This window comes from Alosa pseudoharengus, unplaced genomic scaffold, assembly GCF_046254945.1.
Source record: "Alosa pseudoharengus isolate Yale_2024_CS ecotype anadromous, Long Island Sound unplaced genomic scaffold, YU_APseudo_1.1 YU_APseudo_1.1_scf_24, whole genome shotgun sequence".
In the NCBI taxonomy this organism is placed as follows: Eukaryota; Metazoa; Chordata; class Actinopteri; order Clupeiformes; family Clupeidae; genus Alosa; species Alosa pseudoharengus.
This window is the reverse complement of record NW_027468689.1, coordinates 29,963,365-29,981,292: the sequence shown is the minus strand read 5'-3', so window position 1 is coordinate 29,981,292 and position 17,928 is coordinate 29,963,365. Positions and strand designations below refer to the sequence as shown.

General features: G+C 46.8%; 1 protein-coding gene across 5 annotated transcripts in view; it reads right to left on the bottom strand.

Annotated features, from left to right (window-relative positions):
* pcdh17 (protocadherin 17) overlaps window positions 1-7,539 on the bottom strand; it is a 67,219-nt gene extending 59,680 nt beyond the window's left edge. For 2 of the 5 annotated variants that reach the window (XM_076303717.1, XM_076303719.1), the window contains exons 1-2: window positions 7,180-7,539; window positions 3,340-6,144 (exon numbers count right to left, since the gene is read on the bottom strand). In XM_076303717.1, the coding sequence (XP_076159832.1) occupies window positions 3,340-5,823 (2,484 nt within the window). In that variant the 5' untranslated portion in view covers window positions 5,824-6,144; window positions 7,180-7,539. Of the gene's footprint in view, window positions 1-3,339; window positions 6,145-6,956; window positions 7,143-7,179 lie in introns of those variants that run through there. The other 3 variants (XM_076303720.1, XM_076303721.1, XM_076303718.1) reach the window with 2 other exon arrangements.
* Between the last annotated feature and the right edge of the window lie 10,389 nt (window positions 7,540-17,928).

The following is a 17,928-nucleotide window of genomic DNA, read 5'->3' as shown; positions in this document are numbered from 1 at the left end:
TGGAGCCAGCCCTAGGCTCTGAGACCTCTTCTCTCTTCTTCCTTTTCACTCACATCTTCCATCCTGCCTTCCTTCTTTCTCTCCTCTGTCCTTCTCTCTCTTTCTTTCTCTCTCTCACTGCTTCCCCCTCTTTTTCTTTTTTCCCCTCTTCTTTTTCGCGCCTCATCTCCCCTCTCCACACTTGGGCCAAGCTCCGGTCAAGCTCACCCAAATTACTGTATGCCTGTAGAGCACTGTCACGGAGGCAGCTTGCTGGTGGACATGCCACACACACACACACACACATCTTCTCCTGCTGCCCGAAGCACTGCTACCCCTCACTACTCTCTCTCTCTCTCTCTCTCTCTCTCTCTCTCTCTCTCTCTCTCTCTTTCTCCGTCTGCTCCTATTTGTTTATATCCCTTTATTTATTCATCGGCTGCTGGCAGCGGTGACAGATGTGGGGAGTTGGGGGCCCGCCCCGCCCCACGCACCCCCAGATCGATGGAGGCACGGAGGGTTGGGTGGAGGGAGGGCCGGGGGTTTTATCTTTGTTTCTTGACGTTTTTCCCATAACTGATTCAGATACCCACTAGCCTGGATATGGGTGTGTGTGTGTATGCGGAGAGCGAGAGAGAGAGAGAGGGAAGTGTGTGTGTATTTTGTGTTTGTGAAAGGGAGTGTGTGTGTGGGGTCTACAGAGGAAGGAGGCCGGTATTATATTCCTCTGTCAGAAACTGGATCCCCGCGTTCGGCTACTGGCTCTGGAGCGAGCGCCCGTAATACAATGCAGGACGAACTAGAGGGGACCCAGCGCTGGAAGATTTCTCTTTCTCTCTCTCTCTTGCCCTCCCCCCTCCTCCTCCACTCCCTCTGTGTGTCTCTACCTCCGTCTTTGCTCTTGTTTGTTTTCTACTGCAGGAGTGAGAGGGCAACAGCAAAGGGCAAGGTAATGCTGAGATCTTTTTCTCCTTCGTTTACTCTCGCTCTCTCCTCACTCACTCTCTCTCTCCCTCTCTCTCTCCCTCCTGGTTTGTTTTCTGCAGAAGAAGCGTGGGGGCCATGGCGCTGAGCTTTGCTGAGGTAATTCATCAGTAATGGATCGGCCGCCAGTGGGGCTGAGCTCTTGCCAATTATTTTGTTCACTTATTAGGAGGGCTGGCCTCTAACGGCTCTGCCCCCAGAATGTGACCCACAGCTGGACACAATGGGACAGCCAGACACACACTTTGAAAACCACTCTCTCTCCCTCTCAGTCTTCCTCTCACACACACACTACACACACACACACACACACACACACACACACACACACACACACACACACACACTGAATTGTGCCCATGCACATAGACATAGAAGTACTAATGACACACACACAGTAGATACACACACACACACACACACACAATTGCACAGAGGACCAGAATATATAGAATGCAGACAAACACACACACACGAACTGAGCCATGCTCAAGCCCATAGACACAGAAGCTTGTAGCCTACAGACACACACACATACACACACACACTGTCAAATACCCTGGAGAGCACTTGTCGACGAAAGCTGCCTGAAATGTGTCTAATATAATGGTGGCAAAGACAGCAGAACTACAAGCTCGGAACAAACTCTCAACACACACTCACACATTCAAAGGAAACACCCACTGGTAGGCCTTCCGCAATTCTGTCCTTTCAATAAAAAAAGTGACTGCAAATAATAAGCCCTTTCGGCAGATGTGCTGTGAAAGAGGTAAATGCTAAGTTGGAGGCTAGCTGGGCTCCAGCTGCTAGTGCACTCCGACTGCTTTAGAGCCTGTGCGCTCATTTGACATGACAGTCACCAAACGCTTTTCAACCACAGGCGCACCTCTCCTTCCCCAGCACACAAACACACACACACACACACACACACACACACACACACACACACACACACACACACTCAGCGGCTTAGCCAAATCTTTCGGCACAAATAAGCATCAGCACTGGCGAAGGTGGGGGGAGAAAAAAACACAAGAAACAAGACAAAAGGGGGGAGCTCTCTCTTTTCAGGGAAAAACAATCCCATCATCCACCCAGCTCTTGGGAATCGACTGGGCGACACACTATCCTGACTGCTTACATCCCAACATCCCGCGCTCCGCCTATTAATGATTCAGGAGAGATCATACGCGCAAAGGCCTCGCCCGACTCCGAGGTATCAATTTATAGGGAGAGCCATGCGGAGGATCTAAAAATAAAATAAACAAATGTGATTTCATCCTGCATACAATCAGAGCTCCCCTTGAAGAGCAGCGGGGAGAGAGGAAGAAAAGAGGAGAAAAATGGATAGATAGAGAGAAAGACAGAGAGAGAGAGAGGGAGAGACAGAGGGAGATGGAATGGAGAGAAAAAGAATAGAGAGAGAGGCAGAAGAAGAAAGCAGAACTGAGGCAGATGAGAGAGAGAGAGAGAGAGAGAAACAGAGAGATGCTGAAGGGGGGACAGAGGCAGAGTGAGAGAAAGAGGGAGAAAGAAGGAGAGAGGGAGGATTTGTGCACCCCCCCTGTGAGGCAACAGTGGCAGCAGCAGTAGACACCGGAAGCTCCTCATTGATCGAGGCTCTTTTCATTTGCTGTGAAATGGCTGCGCGCATTTTCTGAACGAGAGGCAAATCAGTGCATTCTGGCATTTATTAAATAACAAGCCCAACTCCACGGCTAAGCCAGCCCATGTATCATAACTGTCTGGCTGTGCCAGTGAGCACGACTACACAATGTCTCTCCGTAACAAAATTACACACCCTGCTCGATTTCCACCCAAATCCATTACCCTAAAACTACACAAGCCAATTGAAGGATTTCAATAAAGATGAATAGACGCATCACGGCGAAATGAAGAATGCATTATTCACTTGTTATTGTCATGTTATTGCTGCTTAAGAGATGGACATCTCCAGCTTTGCCCCTACTGCACTGCACATATCGACCAGAACCTGGGACAGAGACCGACTGGACTAGGCCCCCGCGCGCGTGTGTGTGTGTGTGAATGTGTTTATGCATCTGTGGGTGACTGTGTATGTTGGATCCACCACTGATGATTGTGCATTGTGAGTGTGTCTGCATGTGTATGTGTTAGAGTGCTCAGACATTTTAGCAGCTGCAGGCATGAGTGAGTGAGTGAGTGAGTGAGTGAGTGTGTTAGGGGAGTGGGTGACCAGCAGAAACAGGTGATTGAGGAATGACAGGAGGTAAGGGGCAGTGGGGTGTGTGTGTGTGTGTGTGTGTGTGTGTGTGTGCGTGCATGACCTGGAGCGAGCACAACCCATCACAAGCATGCGCGCGCGTGTGTGAGTTGTGCGCGTGGGGTGGTGCCTACCTGAATGATGGACATCCTGTTAGTGGGGGTCTCGGTGGTGCTGGTGACGGGCCCCGTGAAGCTGGTGTGGCAGCCGACGGGCCCTTGCGGCACGGGCAGGTTGTTGGCGGCCGGCTTGAGGTACATGACCTCAGAGCGCGGCGAGCTGAGGGGCAGGCGCGTCTGGTAATCGAAATACATGGGAGAGGTGGCAAGCGACGGGCTGCTCACCACGTTCATGACGTTCATGGCGTCGCGCTCCTCCACCTCGCTCTGCACCAGCATGATGTCGTTCTTGTTGATCTTCTTCTTCTTGCTCTTGCCCAGCTGCGGGTGCGAGTACTCGGCGATGCGGCAGTTGTACGTGCGGATCTCCTTGTTCTCCCGCTTGCACTTGACCACGATGGTGACCATGGCGGCCAGCAGCATGATGGATATGATGCTGAGCGTCACGATGAGCGGCAGCGACATGTCCCAGCCGTGCCGCTCGGCGTTGATGCGCGGCTCGCCCTCGGGGAGGGTGCCCGAGTAGGCCTTGATGATGAGCTTGGCGTTGTCGGCGAGCGACGGCTTGCCGTGGTCCGAAACGCGGATGACGAGCTCCACGACCGGCGCCACCTCCTCCCAGAGCGGGTGCGCGGTGCGGACCTCGCCGGTGGTCGGGTCGATCTCGAACAGGTGCTCCTCGTTGCCCTCGGTGATCTCGTAGGTGAGTCGCCCGCTCTCGCCGGAGTCGTTGTCCACGGCGCGCACCGTCGTCACGATGTGCCCGATGCCCACGTTGCGCGGGACGTGGATCTCCGCCGTGTCATTCTGCAGCAGCGGCAAAACGATCACGGGCACGTTGTCGTTGACGTCCAGGATGTTGACGCGCACCGTGGCGTTGCTCTGCAAGTGGGGTGAGCCCGAGTCCTTCGCCAGCACCTTGAAGTCAAAGTACTTGGTCTGCTCGTAGTTAAAGGCCCGCAGGGCATAGATGGCACCTGTGGACGCCGTGACCCCCACAAATGTCTGGATGGAGTCGCTGCTGACGTTAGAGGGCAGCAGTACGTAGGACACGGTTCCGTTCATGCCCAGGTCAGGGTCAATGGCCAGAACTGAGCCCATGTACTCACCGGGCACGTTGTTCTCAGAAATCTGCATGACATACACAGGCTTGGTGAAGTGCGGCGCATTGTCGTTCTCGTCCAGGATCTTAACAGTGAAGGACTTGGTGGAGTTGAGTGGCGGGTTGCCGTTGTCCTTGGCCAGAATGGTGATGTTGTACTCGTCCTGCAGCTCCCGGTCCAGCGGCTTGTCCGTCACCACGGTGAAGAAGTTGTCGTAGTTCTCCTCCAGCTTGAACGGCACGTTCCCCAGCACGCGGCACTGGAGCTGACCGTTCCGGCCCGAGTCTTTGTCTGTGACTCGCACCAGAGCGATGACCGTCCCTGGGGGGGCCGCTTCGCTGATGGCCCCCTGTCGCACAGACACAAAGTTGATGGACGGCCAGTTGTCATTCCTGTCCGACACTTTAACAGTGACTTTACAATGGCCAGGAATGGGATTGGGCCCTTGGTCCTTTGCCTGGACATCAATCTCTATAATTGGGTTTTCCTCATAGTCGATTTTCCCCTGAATCTTTATGACACCTGTTTCAGGGTCTATAGAGAACAGTTCCCTGATCCGGTCTGGCGTGTAGCCACTAAATGAATAAACTATCTGCCCGTTGCTGCCTTCATCGGGATCTGTGGCATTTAAATCTATCAATACTCTTCCAGTTGGGGTGTTCTCAGGAACCTCAACCACATAGGAGGGCTGCTCAAACACCGGGCTGTTATCATTAGAATCAATAACTTTTACATTAATCTGCATGGTACCAGATCGGGGATATTCCCCTCCGTCAATGGCTGTTAGGATCAGTGTGTGATGGCTACGTTCCTCCCGGTCTAACGGCCTCTGAATCACCAGCTCTGGGAATTTAGTTCCGTCTCCTCTTGATTTTACATCCAAAGAAAAGATGCTGTAATCATCTCGCGTGATCTGATAGGTTTTCAGCCCGTTCTCCCCGGAGTCCAGGTCATGCGCGGCGGTCAGGGGGAAGCGAGTGCCTGGAGCCGCATTCTCAGCGATCTCAAGATCAATCACGTCGTTGGGAAAGGAGGGGGAATTATCGTTTATGTCCTGTATTTCGATTTTAATCATGAATATTTCTGCGTCGTTGGCAAATACCTCCATGGAGAGCTGGCACTTGGGGTTTCGTTGGCACAACGTGTCCCTGTCAATCCTCTGCTTAGTCCTGAGCAGTCCGCTCGTGGGGTCCACGTCTACGAGATGCCGGGCAGAATTCTCTAACACCCTGAAGTTGGATTTCTGGCCCGTTACATTTATTTCAATGTTAGCATCTTTGGCGAGATTACCGATTATAGTGTTCTGTTTTTGCTCCTCGGGAACAGAATAGTTCAAGTTTTTCAGAGTTAGGGCTTGAGCCCATAAACAGAGGAAAAACAAAATAGAAAGATACATCCCTTCAGCGTGTGCGCCCTTGATACCGATGCGTTTTACGCTGCCGACCTGTTGATTTGCTCGGCAAACCGGCGATTTATCCACTCAATTACGGAAAGGGGAGAGCACTTCATGACGAGAAAGGTATAAAGTCATTTTGTCCTTCATTCATTTAAATGTCCGCTTCTTTTCTCCCGTGATGATTTTTGTCGTGTCCTTTTCTCCACAACAAACAGTGCTGCTGAACACCTAATTTAAATTCTGCTGAGCGCCCAGACTCATCGGAGGCATCACCACAATCCGGTTTCCACCAAATGAAACAGCCGTACTGCGTCCCTCCGCCTGAAAAACAGAGAGAAGAAAACATTTGTTCTGAATAAATTGATCTGCAATTCATTTCAGATTCAAGCAAATGAGCCAAATGCCGCGTTTCAGGCAGAGATGGAAAGGCAACACCTTTGCTCTGATATGCGCATTCTCACCTCTGCGACTTTACGAAATGCACAGCTAACACGTAATTCTTCCTTCTTTCAAAGAGGATGTAGACAGCATGTCAATAATGTAACCTTGAGAAGAATACAAACGCCTCAAAACAGATTTATGTGGGCTACTTGGTATTCTGGTGGCTTCTCCACATGTAGGTTAATTTATGCATCCACATTTCGCTATGAAGTGACTTCTCTATTCCACAAAAGCTACAGAAATCCAACACTTCTTTGGGTAATTCTAATGGTAACATCAATGTAAATCCATTTTCCTCTAAAACGTTCTTAAATGCTTAACCAATGCAATCTCTTGAGCAAACCGTCTTGAGGCAACCCGATGAATACAAATGTGTTAAAATAAGCTTCTTTAACGCGCGCACACGCATAATCCCTTCATTTAATGGAATCCAAACGCAACCCCAAACAGCAAAAAATGAGGGAGGAAAATAAAGACAATAAAGACGAATGACACACTTCTAGCGTCACTGTTCATTCCCCGCGAGGCTCGGTGGCTTCCTTAAGCTGTTGCATCCATTCTGACACGGTCCCAATTTCAACAGAGCAAAACTCACTGCGGTGTTGGAACGCCAGCTACCCAACAGTCTCTGAACCACCACCACAGCTTTGCTGTGGAGTAGCCTACGTGTTGATTAGAAGACATAAACTTACCCTATGGTTGGCTACCCTGACAAGAGAGACGGATACATGAAAATACAATTCATAATCCCCTTGCGCCAGCCTGTTTCTGTCAAGGTGTTATAGAAGCCCAGGTTGATGCTCGCTACAGTACATGGAAGTCAAACTGATCCAGAAAAGTAGCTCTGCCTGTAATTTCAATGAGCCGCGTCCTCTCTCCCGTATACCCCTCTCTTATTAGAATGCAGGGACTTGCCTTCGCTCGGCTCCGTGGGCTATGCAGTGAGTCACGGCTTTCCCCTGAAGAATCTTTATGAGAGATGTGAATACCAAGATGGAAAAATTAGATCCACGAAGAAGGATATTGGCAATGTGATCAGTCCTCTCGCATGCTGCATTGACGCGACTCGAGACATCCCCGTGATAGCATTGTCCTTGTCTGTCAGTGCTGTATGTCCACACTTGCTTTGCGACAGAAGCGCAGTCAACCAGTCCGGTCCGTGGTGCGTCTTCAAAAGTCTTGTCAAAGCCGAGTGCGGGCTTCGCTTGTCACGTCAGCTGTTGACAACTGTGCGGTTATTTTTTTAACTCTCTCTGCACTGAGGCACACTCTCCCTCTTTCAACCCCTACCACTGACTAACTCACTTTACCTCATAGTGCATTAAACATTGTTACTGATCCGCTGCCAACCAATGAGAGCAGAGGGGGAGTAGCGGCCTTCGAGTCGCCCACCAATCACTATCATCGTGGATGCTTTGGAGGAGGGATTTGAACATCAGTTTTGTAAGTACGTGATTTGTTCAGTTGGGTTTGACGCGTTGAGACGGAGGTTCAAATAAATCCCACATCTAGAGATGTGAAAGCGACGTTTGAAATGGTTCACTGTAAACGGCCAACGATATTTTCTGTCCGTTGGGTAATTTTCCGTTTTCCGTCAGTGAAGCATAGGACTAATAAACGGAATGTCTGATCGATGGTACCAAATCCACTGGGGTTTTACTTTGCTTACGTTTGAGTTTGGAGCATTTTCTTCTTTTACCTGGATAGGTTAACCGTGACTAAACCAACGACCATAGCCCAAGCCATATCTAAATATTATTTGAATAGAACTACTGCTAACAGACAAGGCAGGATAAACCATATCGTAAAAGTCATAGGCTACACAAACTCAGCGACATGCCAGAACTGTTCAAAAGAAAACAAACTGACTTTTTTATACGAATCCAATTTTCAAATAGTCTTGACTTTAGTGATTGGACTCAGATGCTGCTTATGAAGACCACGACCTGTTCAATTAGGCTACCTGCATGGTAAACTTCATTATCCAGAAGTTTAGTTTAATCACTGAACGTCGCCTATCCAGTTTGAGTGCCGCGCGTTTTGGGGTCACTGTGACACGCACTTTTTTCCGTGACTTTTTCTTAATATTGGCTGAAAGAATCACTTGGAAGCTCTTTTGAAAAAGTAAACATCAATGTGAGTGTTACGTCTAGACAGAAAATAAATTTCATTTGGCCACAGTATATCATTCAATTTATCCACAAGGACTGGGCACTGTTTTGTCAGTGAACATTTATCCAACGCACCTATTTCAGCTTTCTATCTCATCACTGTTATTATCGGACTTGTTACTCTTTCCATGGGTGAGTAGATTGCACTCACTGATCTATTTCTAAGCACACGCCGTGGACCGGTCGAGAGAACACAGCCACGCTCCATACCGTCAGTTCAATGACACACTAGCGCGGCATGGCCCCCTGGTGGCTACTTTTTTCCTTCTAATAATTCACCATAGTTGAAATGGCTATGTTTGAGGTGCCCTCCCCTCCACGAAAGTCTCTCTATCTTTATCATGAAAGTCTCTCTTTATCTGTCTCTTTGATTATTTTGGGAGGCACAGGGTGGTCACTCTCCAGCTTGATATTGGCTCCCTGTTAAACATCACTCCATGGCCTGTCAATGTGTCGCCGCCCGACCTTGACCTTAGGCACAACCTTTTCCCCCCGATGCGTCGGCTTGAACATGGTGACAGGAGCTGTCATTCGCTTGTCGTTTCTCTCTCATCCTGACACGCTTCAAGCATACGTCTCTGTCATGGAGACAAGAGCACTGAGCTGTTTGCCGATGAGCTCTGATGGAAAACAATTACTACTCTCCCATCACCCCCACTCCCATTCTCTCCTTCCTCTTTTCTTTGTTTTGCCTCCCATCCTGTCTTTTTTGCCCTATTTCATATATTTAAACTCAAGACTCAAGACCTGTTATTTCCAGCCTGCCCATACACAAGAATACAGCAAGGCTGAAATAGCATTTCTCTGTGGCCCATGGTGCAGACAAGTATAGACACATTTACATAAACTGTGATGTAGACATCACAGTGCTTTAGGCGACAACAGAACAGACAACATGACATAACATGAACATATTCAGAAGACTGAGGGGAACTTGGAAATAAATGTGTGAAATGGCAGCGTAAGAGGTTATGGGGTAGTGGGTGTAGGTGCCCAGTGCACAGTAACAGTCTGGGAGTGGAGGTTCATTTGTTTACAGGCTCTTGGTGTGAGAGAGGTGTTGAGGAGCCTGACTTCCTGGGGGAAGAAGCTCCTGCAGTGTCTGGCCATATTGGTTCTACTGCTCCGAAACCGGCAGAGGGGTGAGCGGATCTGCAGCAATGCTGGTTGCACGGCGAGTTCCAGTGTTTGTTGTGCAGTTCTGTTCTGTAAGTGTTGGGACGGGGGCTCTGATGGTCTTTTCTGCGGTCCTCACGGCCCACTGGAGGACTTTCTTCAGCCTCCGCAGGAAGTAGAGACAGACGCTGCTAGGATTTTTTGGCACTACTGATGTAATAGCAGACGCTAGCATTGCCTAAGGTTTGGCAACTTCGGATTTTTATTCATTTAAAACATTTCATTCTTTCTCTCTGCTCAAACTCACTGTCTCTCAAGGTGTTAGCTCATTGCCCCAACAAACACCAACACCACCAACATTTGCATACGTGTGCACCATCAGTCTGTTGCTGTTTGAATTTAACATATCCAAAACGTCATTCTTTTTCATTACTGTCTGGGAAGTGTAGAATTAGAAGTTTGTTTTCTGAACATTCTAAAGACTGCAACCAACTGTTTGGGGTTTGTTGTGCACTGCCTGGGCAGTCTGCAAGTAGGCCTACCTTTAGCCATACTTATGTTAGTGTATTTATTTGTGCTTTTTTTGTCCATTGCCGATGGCTCTTGAAAGAAAATTGAAAACCTTGACCAAACCTTGTTTTGTTGTGTGGTGTGTGTGTCCATCAGTCACTCTACCTGTATGTCAACACCCTGGCTGGGCCCGGAACCTATTTAAGCTGTATGGGCCTGGATGAAATGTTACCAGCACCGTGTGGTGTGAGCCTCACCATTAACTGCTTTCTCCATTAGGCCAATTAAATGGCCCTAAGAAACGTGGCTGACGGGAATCACATTTGGAAGGATGGAAGTGAATAGCTACATTAAAACACAATTTCGTAAATTAAATTTCAATTTAATGGCGACAGTCTTTCTCCAGGTAATGAGAACGGGAGCCTGGGCACCTTAGAGAGACCATTTAAAACTCTCTCTTTTCTCTCCCTTGCATTCTTGCTCTCTTCCTCATTTCTTTTGAAACAGGATTTTTGTACCAAATGATTTTTCCCCTATTCAGCCAGGGACATTCTCACAGGAGGTGGTTTTTCAGTGCTTCTGCCCTTTCCCCTAACATTTTCATTCTCCTCTCCTTCCTCTCTCTCTCTCTCTCTCTCTCTCTCTCTCTCTCTCTCTCTCTCTCTCTCTCTCTCTCTCTTTTCTCCTCCTGCTCTGCGTTCTCGTTCTCTCTCCAGTCTCTCACTCACTCTGTCTCTGCCACTCTCTACATTCTCTCTCTCTCTCTCTCTCTCTCTCTCTCTCTCTCTCTCTCTCTCTCTATCTCTCTCTGACTGTTTGAGGTGAATCACCACTACTTCACATGGAGGCTCTGTTCAACCCAGTTCAAGAATTCTAAATGAAATTCCATCATCGGCGCTCCATCACCTGAGCACGAGCAGAAACCTGGACACTGCTCAATCTCTCCCATTTTCAGCTTTTGGGACACACACACAAGCACACACACACACACACACACACACACACACACACACACACACACACACACACACACACACACACACACACACACACGCTCATACATGCACATGAACTCTCTGACCCGCCCCTCTCTCTGTCTGTCATTTTCCCATCTTTTTGAGTCTTTTTGTCTCTCCCTCTCTCTCCCTCCGCTCATGTATGTATATCTGTGCCTCACAAGCCTTATTTCTTGCCTGAGTGTCCCATAACATTTAGTTAAACAGGCCCATGTCTTATTGTCTTGCTTCTGTTGTTCTTTTGCACTGGTGTTGCACAGAAGCAGAGGCATTTGTAAGAGGGAGAGAGGGCAGATAGGGTGGGGAACAGGGTGGTGGACACACACACACACACACTCAGACACACACACACACAGAAGTTTGTAATTCTGAGCACAGGGCGCCCAAAATACCACCGCTGAATGCATTACAGCCACAATCCCTCACAATCCCGGCACAGTCTGCCCTGCGTCTTCTCAGACGCCCAGCGTCCACATTCACTCTCAGCAGTGTGCAGCGGCCAGGACACTCTCCTGAAAAGTGAATCCCCATCGGTGAATGGCAGGGGGCGCAGTCATTCTTTCCCCCACAGCGAGAAACAAATTGCCCATGTACCTCTTAGGGGGGACTTGCCATGATGTGGGGTCGGCGCCCGCCAGCCCATATTTTCACCGGGCTTTTTCCACCGGCAGGAAGGAGTTCAGGGGCCGAGAGGTCGTGGAGGTGTGAGTCAGGTGTGTGTAGCTCCCTCCTTCCTCTGCGCAGCAGGAAACAGTTGTCCTCCCACACCTCGTGCTTTGTGGCCGAGAGAAAGTTGGCCGGGGCTGTGTTGCCTGGCAGGGACAGAGCAGCAGGGGTTGCTGCCTTGTGAAACTACTGAGAATGTACAGAAGATGGTGCTTGCTCTGAATGTGAACACACAAATGAACCCAAAAAATAGATGTACTGTATGCCAACCTGAGGTTAAGGGCGTGTGTGTGTGTGTGTGATGAACTGGGTGGGACAAGTCTTAAGACTGACCACACGATTGAGTGTCCAATCATTTTTGTTCATGATAGCCCCCTCCCCAACCACTATTCCTGAGGTACTGCTCAGTTAACACCTTAGTATCAACAATTTAACAGGCAAGTATGTTTCACTCTCTCTCTCTGTCTTTCTCACTCTCTCTCTCTCTTTTTTTTTCATCCTGCAGGTGTAAGATAAACACACAAAAGAAGAATTCCAATTATTGTTTTGTCAGTTCGAAACCCTGGGAAATAAAAGATAATTGAAGGACGGCGACTTGGATTGACACACATTCACATCTCCCCTTCCACAGCCAGTGCACTTTCTAATTAATGTTTAGAAGATTAAATTAAGAAATAAATAGTTGGGGGTGGGGGGTTAGCTGAAAGATTCAAACAACTGCAAGAGTGAAGACACACAAGAGAAGAGAAGAGACCCGGCTAAGGAGAAACCAAGGCTATTAACGCCACCAGTCACCACGGCGAGAGACGGGAAGTTGCTAGTCAAATTTCAATACAGGCAAATCACTTCCTCTCTAATTGCTAGTGCCTCTTCGAGAGTGAAGTTGCTGCTCTGGTCACAGGTTGTGAAGTATGGATGCTTTAATACCCTCCTTTGTCAGGTGATCAGGGTGCATAAGGGTAAAAGAAATACGACTTTGCTGCTGTTGTTGTGTCACATTAGTGGCGCTCAATGCACAGTGTAGCTGAAAGCACAGCTCCCTGTTATTGGAATAAAATGTATTGTTGTGTGCTGTCTGTATTGATTACCAAAGTACCACAGCACATGGTTGTCTAATGTCACCCATCTATAACCTAGAAATTGCATCGGCTGTCGACACCAATATGTGGAGAAATAGTGGGTCGTTTTGTACAGTCGAAATTTCTAACATCCTCGTATTGTATATCCACTGTATGTCCGCGTTGCACTCAGGAGAGCCATAAAGCACATGTTTTTCCCTGTATGCTGCAATCAGTTGTTCTTTGTGAGTCATGTGTCATTGGTGACAGAACACTATAATCATGGGCTCTTTCATGTTCCACTGCACTCACTCGCCTGGACTGTATCGCCATGAGTTGTTTGACTGCAGAAGACAGTGCTCTACATATGTGAGCTTTCAGTCAACTTGAAGTGTGACCAATTTGGGCAGTGTTACCCCACAATAGGGAACGTTGGTGTTGACCCACTGGAGAGCAGCACTGTGTTTACACTGCAGCCCCACTCCCAAGCTGGACCTGTGTGTGTGTGGACCCCACTGGGAACGCCAGTGTCCGTTTGAAAACAGTGTGTTATCACTTCCCAAGTCTATTCCCTCCACGTACCTCACCAGGGGAGATTTGGGACAAATTGGTTTGTGCGAGTGAACGGTCTTTATAGATGGAAGCGTGGCTTTGGCGGCTCCTGCTCCCCCTCCCTGTGTTCAGAGTCACAGAAGGAGCCCAAACGTGCACTACTTAATATCAAAATGGGTCAAAGAGATTTTTTACAGAGAAAATATCATCACAGTTGGGTCACTTCATTATTTCAGGCAATGGGAAAGCAGGAGTAAAACAGACGAAAACGGGAAAAGTGTTTTATATAGGTGACCTAATAGGGTTTCTATATTTGTATCAAAGATTGATTTCTTAAGTTAGTGAGTTAGTAGCGAAGCAGCAACGTTCTACATTCAAATGCAAGGTTGTCTCAATGCTAATACTATACGCGCACGCATCCAGTCAACTCTCGCATACTTCACCACACCAAAATGCACCAGCATCTTTAAAATGCTAATAGTAGCACCTAATCACATCATATCAATGCTCTCCTCTTTTTCCCTCTCTCTCTCCCTCTCTCTCTCTTCCTCCATGTGTGTGTGTGTGTGTGTGTGGAGGAGGTCCTAATGATTCCCTCCTGCCGTGTGGAGCCAGGCCTTCTCCTCCTGCTTGTCACTTCCCACCATGGCAGCTCCCTTGACGTTTTGTGTTAAACAAACCTGGAGGTCCACACTTGCACATGTACTGATCACACGACATGGCCTTGGCTGAGGCCCATCTGTCTGACCAGAGGTCTATTACCACTGGATGGTAATTACTGACACTGCAGAAAAAATAGTCTTGTTTCATCATAATGGTCCCTCTGTGAGGAGGGAGGTGTGTGTGTGTGTGTGTGTGTGTGTGTGTGTGTGTGTGTGTGTGTGTGTGTGTGTGTGTGTGTGTGTGTTTGTGTGTGTGTGTGTGTGTGTGTGTGTGTGTACACATATGCATGTCAGTACGATGGTAGAATCACATAGCTGGGTCAAAGTTAGGGGGAAATTACTGATCAAATAACGATCGATTTAACAAATACCATAAAACTGTTACTGTGATGTATCCAATCTTGAATGCAAGTGCTTTCTAAATGAGCTGCTGGTGCAGTGAAAGGCCTATAGAAATTGATGTTTAGAGTTTTGCACCAAACGTTCAACAAATCTGCCCAGCATACAGTAATCAAAAGTTATTAATAAAGTATTTTAAATCCTTACAATAATTACTATAATTTCAAACATTTGAAAAAAGTGCATCTTGTACTGTATATCGTCCTTGTACATTTGTATTGTACATGTAAAGATGTGAATGTGAATTGTACATGTAAAGATTCCCTTCAATGTGTCATGTGCTTAATAGAGTTGGGTAGAAGTAAGGTGTGAATTTCATGTGGCACTCAGCAATTAAAAAGGACAGGACTAGATGTTTGATTTCTCTCACTCTCTGTCTCTGACCTCTCACTTGTTCCAAAATCACATTCATAAGCTAGTTTGAAATATGAAGGTGACAGACTAACTGTGAATACTTCTAAAACTGCTGTGTAAATAGCTGTCTAACAGAAACATGAGTTGGAGCGGTATTTTGTAATCACCAAGTCTTTCTTGTCTTTGTGCCTGGCCCAAAGGCAACACAATAGAGTTGAACTAAATAAAACAACAAATAAACAAGTTTTCTGTCATGAGGAATATCTTCTTTATTTTCTCAAGTCTGTGTTTGAAGCTGTGATGGCCTTTGTTGTGGTTCCTTTGCTAAAATATCCTTTCAAAACCTCCCTTTGACACAGATCATTCTGGTGTGTGTGTGTGTGTGCCTGAGAGATAGAGAGAGAGAGAGAGAGAGAGAGAGAGAGAAAGAGAATGTGTTTAATACTGCTCAGCAATTGATAGAGGGAAAACCCTTTAATTAGGCGAGGATGAACAGGCTGCTTCTTCCACTGCAGGCGATACTTTCAATCTGGCCTTCAGGTTTTCTTGCAAGAATCCCATCCAAGGCTTTTTGCCTACCCAACACTGAGTAATTATGACAAGGTCAAAGACTACCCCCATCAAGGATTCCTACTGCTCCAACGCTTCATTTGGGGTGCCCTTGACTGATTTAAAAGAGCCGTGCCTGTTTTTCCCACCTCCCCAACTTACAGTCATCTTTTATTTAGCTAGTCAGACGCAGAGCTAAACGGATTCATCAACTGACACAGTAATTGTGCTGGGCACAAATATGGCCAAAAGGAATCTTTGGTAGGAACATTTTAGTTGGTAGGATTCCCTAACAGAAACAGGTTGAGACAGAAATGAGATGAGGCACTTTATACTAAAAGTCTACCATAATTGGCAAAGCTACCCCTCTCCCACAACAGCTGTGAGCAATCTTCTTGTCAAAGGATAGTTACAGTTTTTTACAATTGTTTACACACATTTTAAAAACTCTGTGTCTATTTTTCAAAACTCCACACACAAAACCCACAATTGCTCACACAAAATGCAAAATGCCTCAAATATCCAGCAAAATGACACACTACATTCAAAATGTCAAAAACACATGTTTAAATCAAACATTCGCCTCACATTACAAACACTTTTGTCATAATATGACATTTTGGATACATCATATACATGTGTATGTATTCATAGGTCTATAGAAAAAAATATTGAGCTAATGGTAACTTGGGGAGACACAAAAATATAGTTTTGCTGTACATAAAGTCGACTTTTTGTAGAACATTCCTTTCAAAGTATCTGCATTGGTTCTGAACATTTCAACCGTATTGGATTTCAATCCATACCTACATAGAGAGTACAGTATGTCTACTCATAGGCCTATACTAAGGCAATGATTGGATGGTGTTCAGTAAAGTAATCAGTGTTTACACATGTGAAGAGAGAGAGTGAAGCACTGGTTATTTAGTGTGGCATTTTGATGGGTTGTGTTTGAAAAATGAAATCAAATTACTTCCTGTTCGATTTTTGTGTGTTAAGTAGAAAATTGTGTGTGGTGTTTTGCAAAATGTGTTTTAGTCAATTGAAAACTGAGTCAAACACTGAGAATTAGTGTATGGTTTTGCAGATTTGGTGTGGGGTTATGATGTTTGGAAGACATGTTTAGAAAATTGTGTGACAAGCAAAGATTTAGTGTGTAAGCATTTGAAAAAAACTGTACAGTAAATGCTCTTTACTTTGAAAATGTGTGCCTCATGCCTAAACAACAGTCACCAGGAGAGAGGTAATATTGACATATCTAAACATTTAGTGAAACTGACCATGACTGTGAGTCTGTTCAGACATCCATACCACCATAGAAGAAATTAGGTCCACATAAAAATCTGAAAGGCAGATTATTTAAAGCTCACTTTTTAATCTCTCAGAGAAACTAAAGAGATGATAAGGAGATCTCTTTTAAAAAAATGTGCCAGTGTGTGTGTGTGTGTGCGTGTGCCTGTGTGTGTGTAAATGCGGGTGTTTGTAAGAGTGAATAATTGCCCTTCTTTGTGTGTGTTGTGAGTAATTTGCCTGCAGTAGTGACTGTGTATTTCTGTGTATGTCACTGTATTTTCATGACTGTTGTGTGTGTGCATGTGTGTGTGCGTGTGCATGTGTCACGGCCGTCCTCTGAAGGAAGATTTACACAAATGACTAGAGGAGATGAAGAGGAGGAGAACAAGAGAGAGAGAGAGCATGAGTGAGAGAAACACAGTCCCTGAGGAAGTCTATGTGAGGCAACTGGCTCTCAAGCTGCAATTTAGACCAAAATTATCATTATTATTCCTAAGAGCCCCCGCCACAAGACATGGAAGGGGTCATTGAGCAGGTCAGACCATGAAACATCATTTGCCAGCTCCTCTTTCATTTATTGAGCCGTACTACAGGCAAGGAAGAGGGAAGCGATGATGGTGTGTGTGTGTGTGTGTGTGTGTGTGTGTGTGTGTTTGTGTGTGTGTGTGTGTGTTTGTGTGTGTGTGTGGAGGGGAGGGGTGAGTTTGAGGTGTATCTGAGCGCAACAGAATGGACTTTAATTGATTTTGAAAAATGACTCAACAGCCCCACTAAAGTGATGAAGATGACGGAGATAGTAGACCGCTTTCTATGTGTGTGTGTGTGTGTGTGTGTGTGTGTGTGTGTGTGTGTTCGTATGTGGGTGTTTAAGAATGGTGGTGGGAGCATGTGAATGTGTGTTTGCATGTGAGTGGTTAAAACAGTGTGTGTGGGAGTGAGTGAGTTACCCTATGGGTGGTAGTGTGTGTGTGTGTGTGTGTGTGTGTGTGTAGCAGATGTGGTGTGGGCCTTTTTGACATGTTGACATGTATAAATATACACCCCTTGGGTGTGTCAGTGGAGATCCAGGGCAGTCGAGTGTTGACCAAGCCTCAGGTGAGCCTCCTTATCGCTTATTGTCAGGCATCATGTGCGTCAGGCTACTCTCTCCCTCCTCTTCCCTTCTCCAACTTGCGTCTCCTGGACTTGCCACACCGTTGGCCTCCTCTCGAGTGGCTCCCCAGCTCCTCAGAGTAGCCAATAATATGACATCCTTGGTCAACACCATTTTAAGCACTCTTCTCTCTCCTGCTCTCTCCCTCCCTTCCCCCCTCTCTGT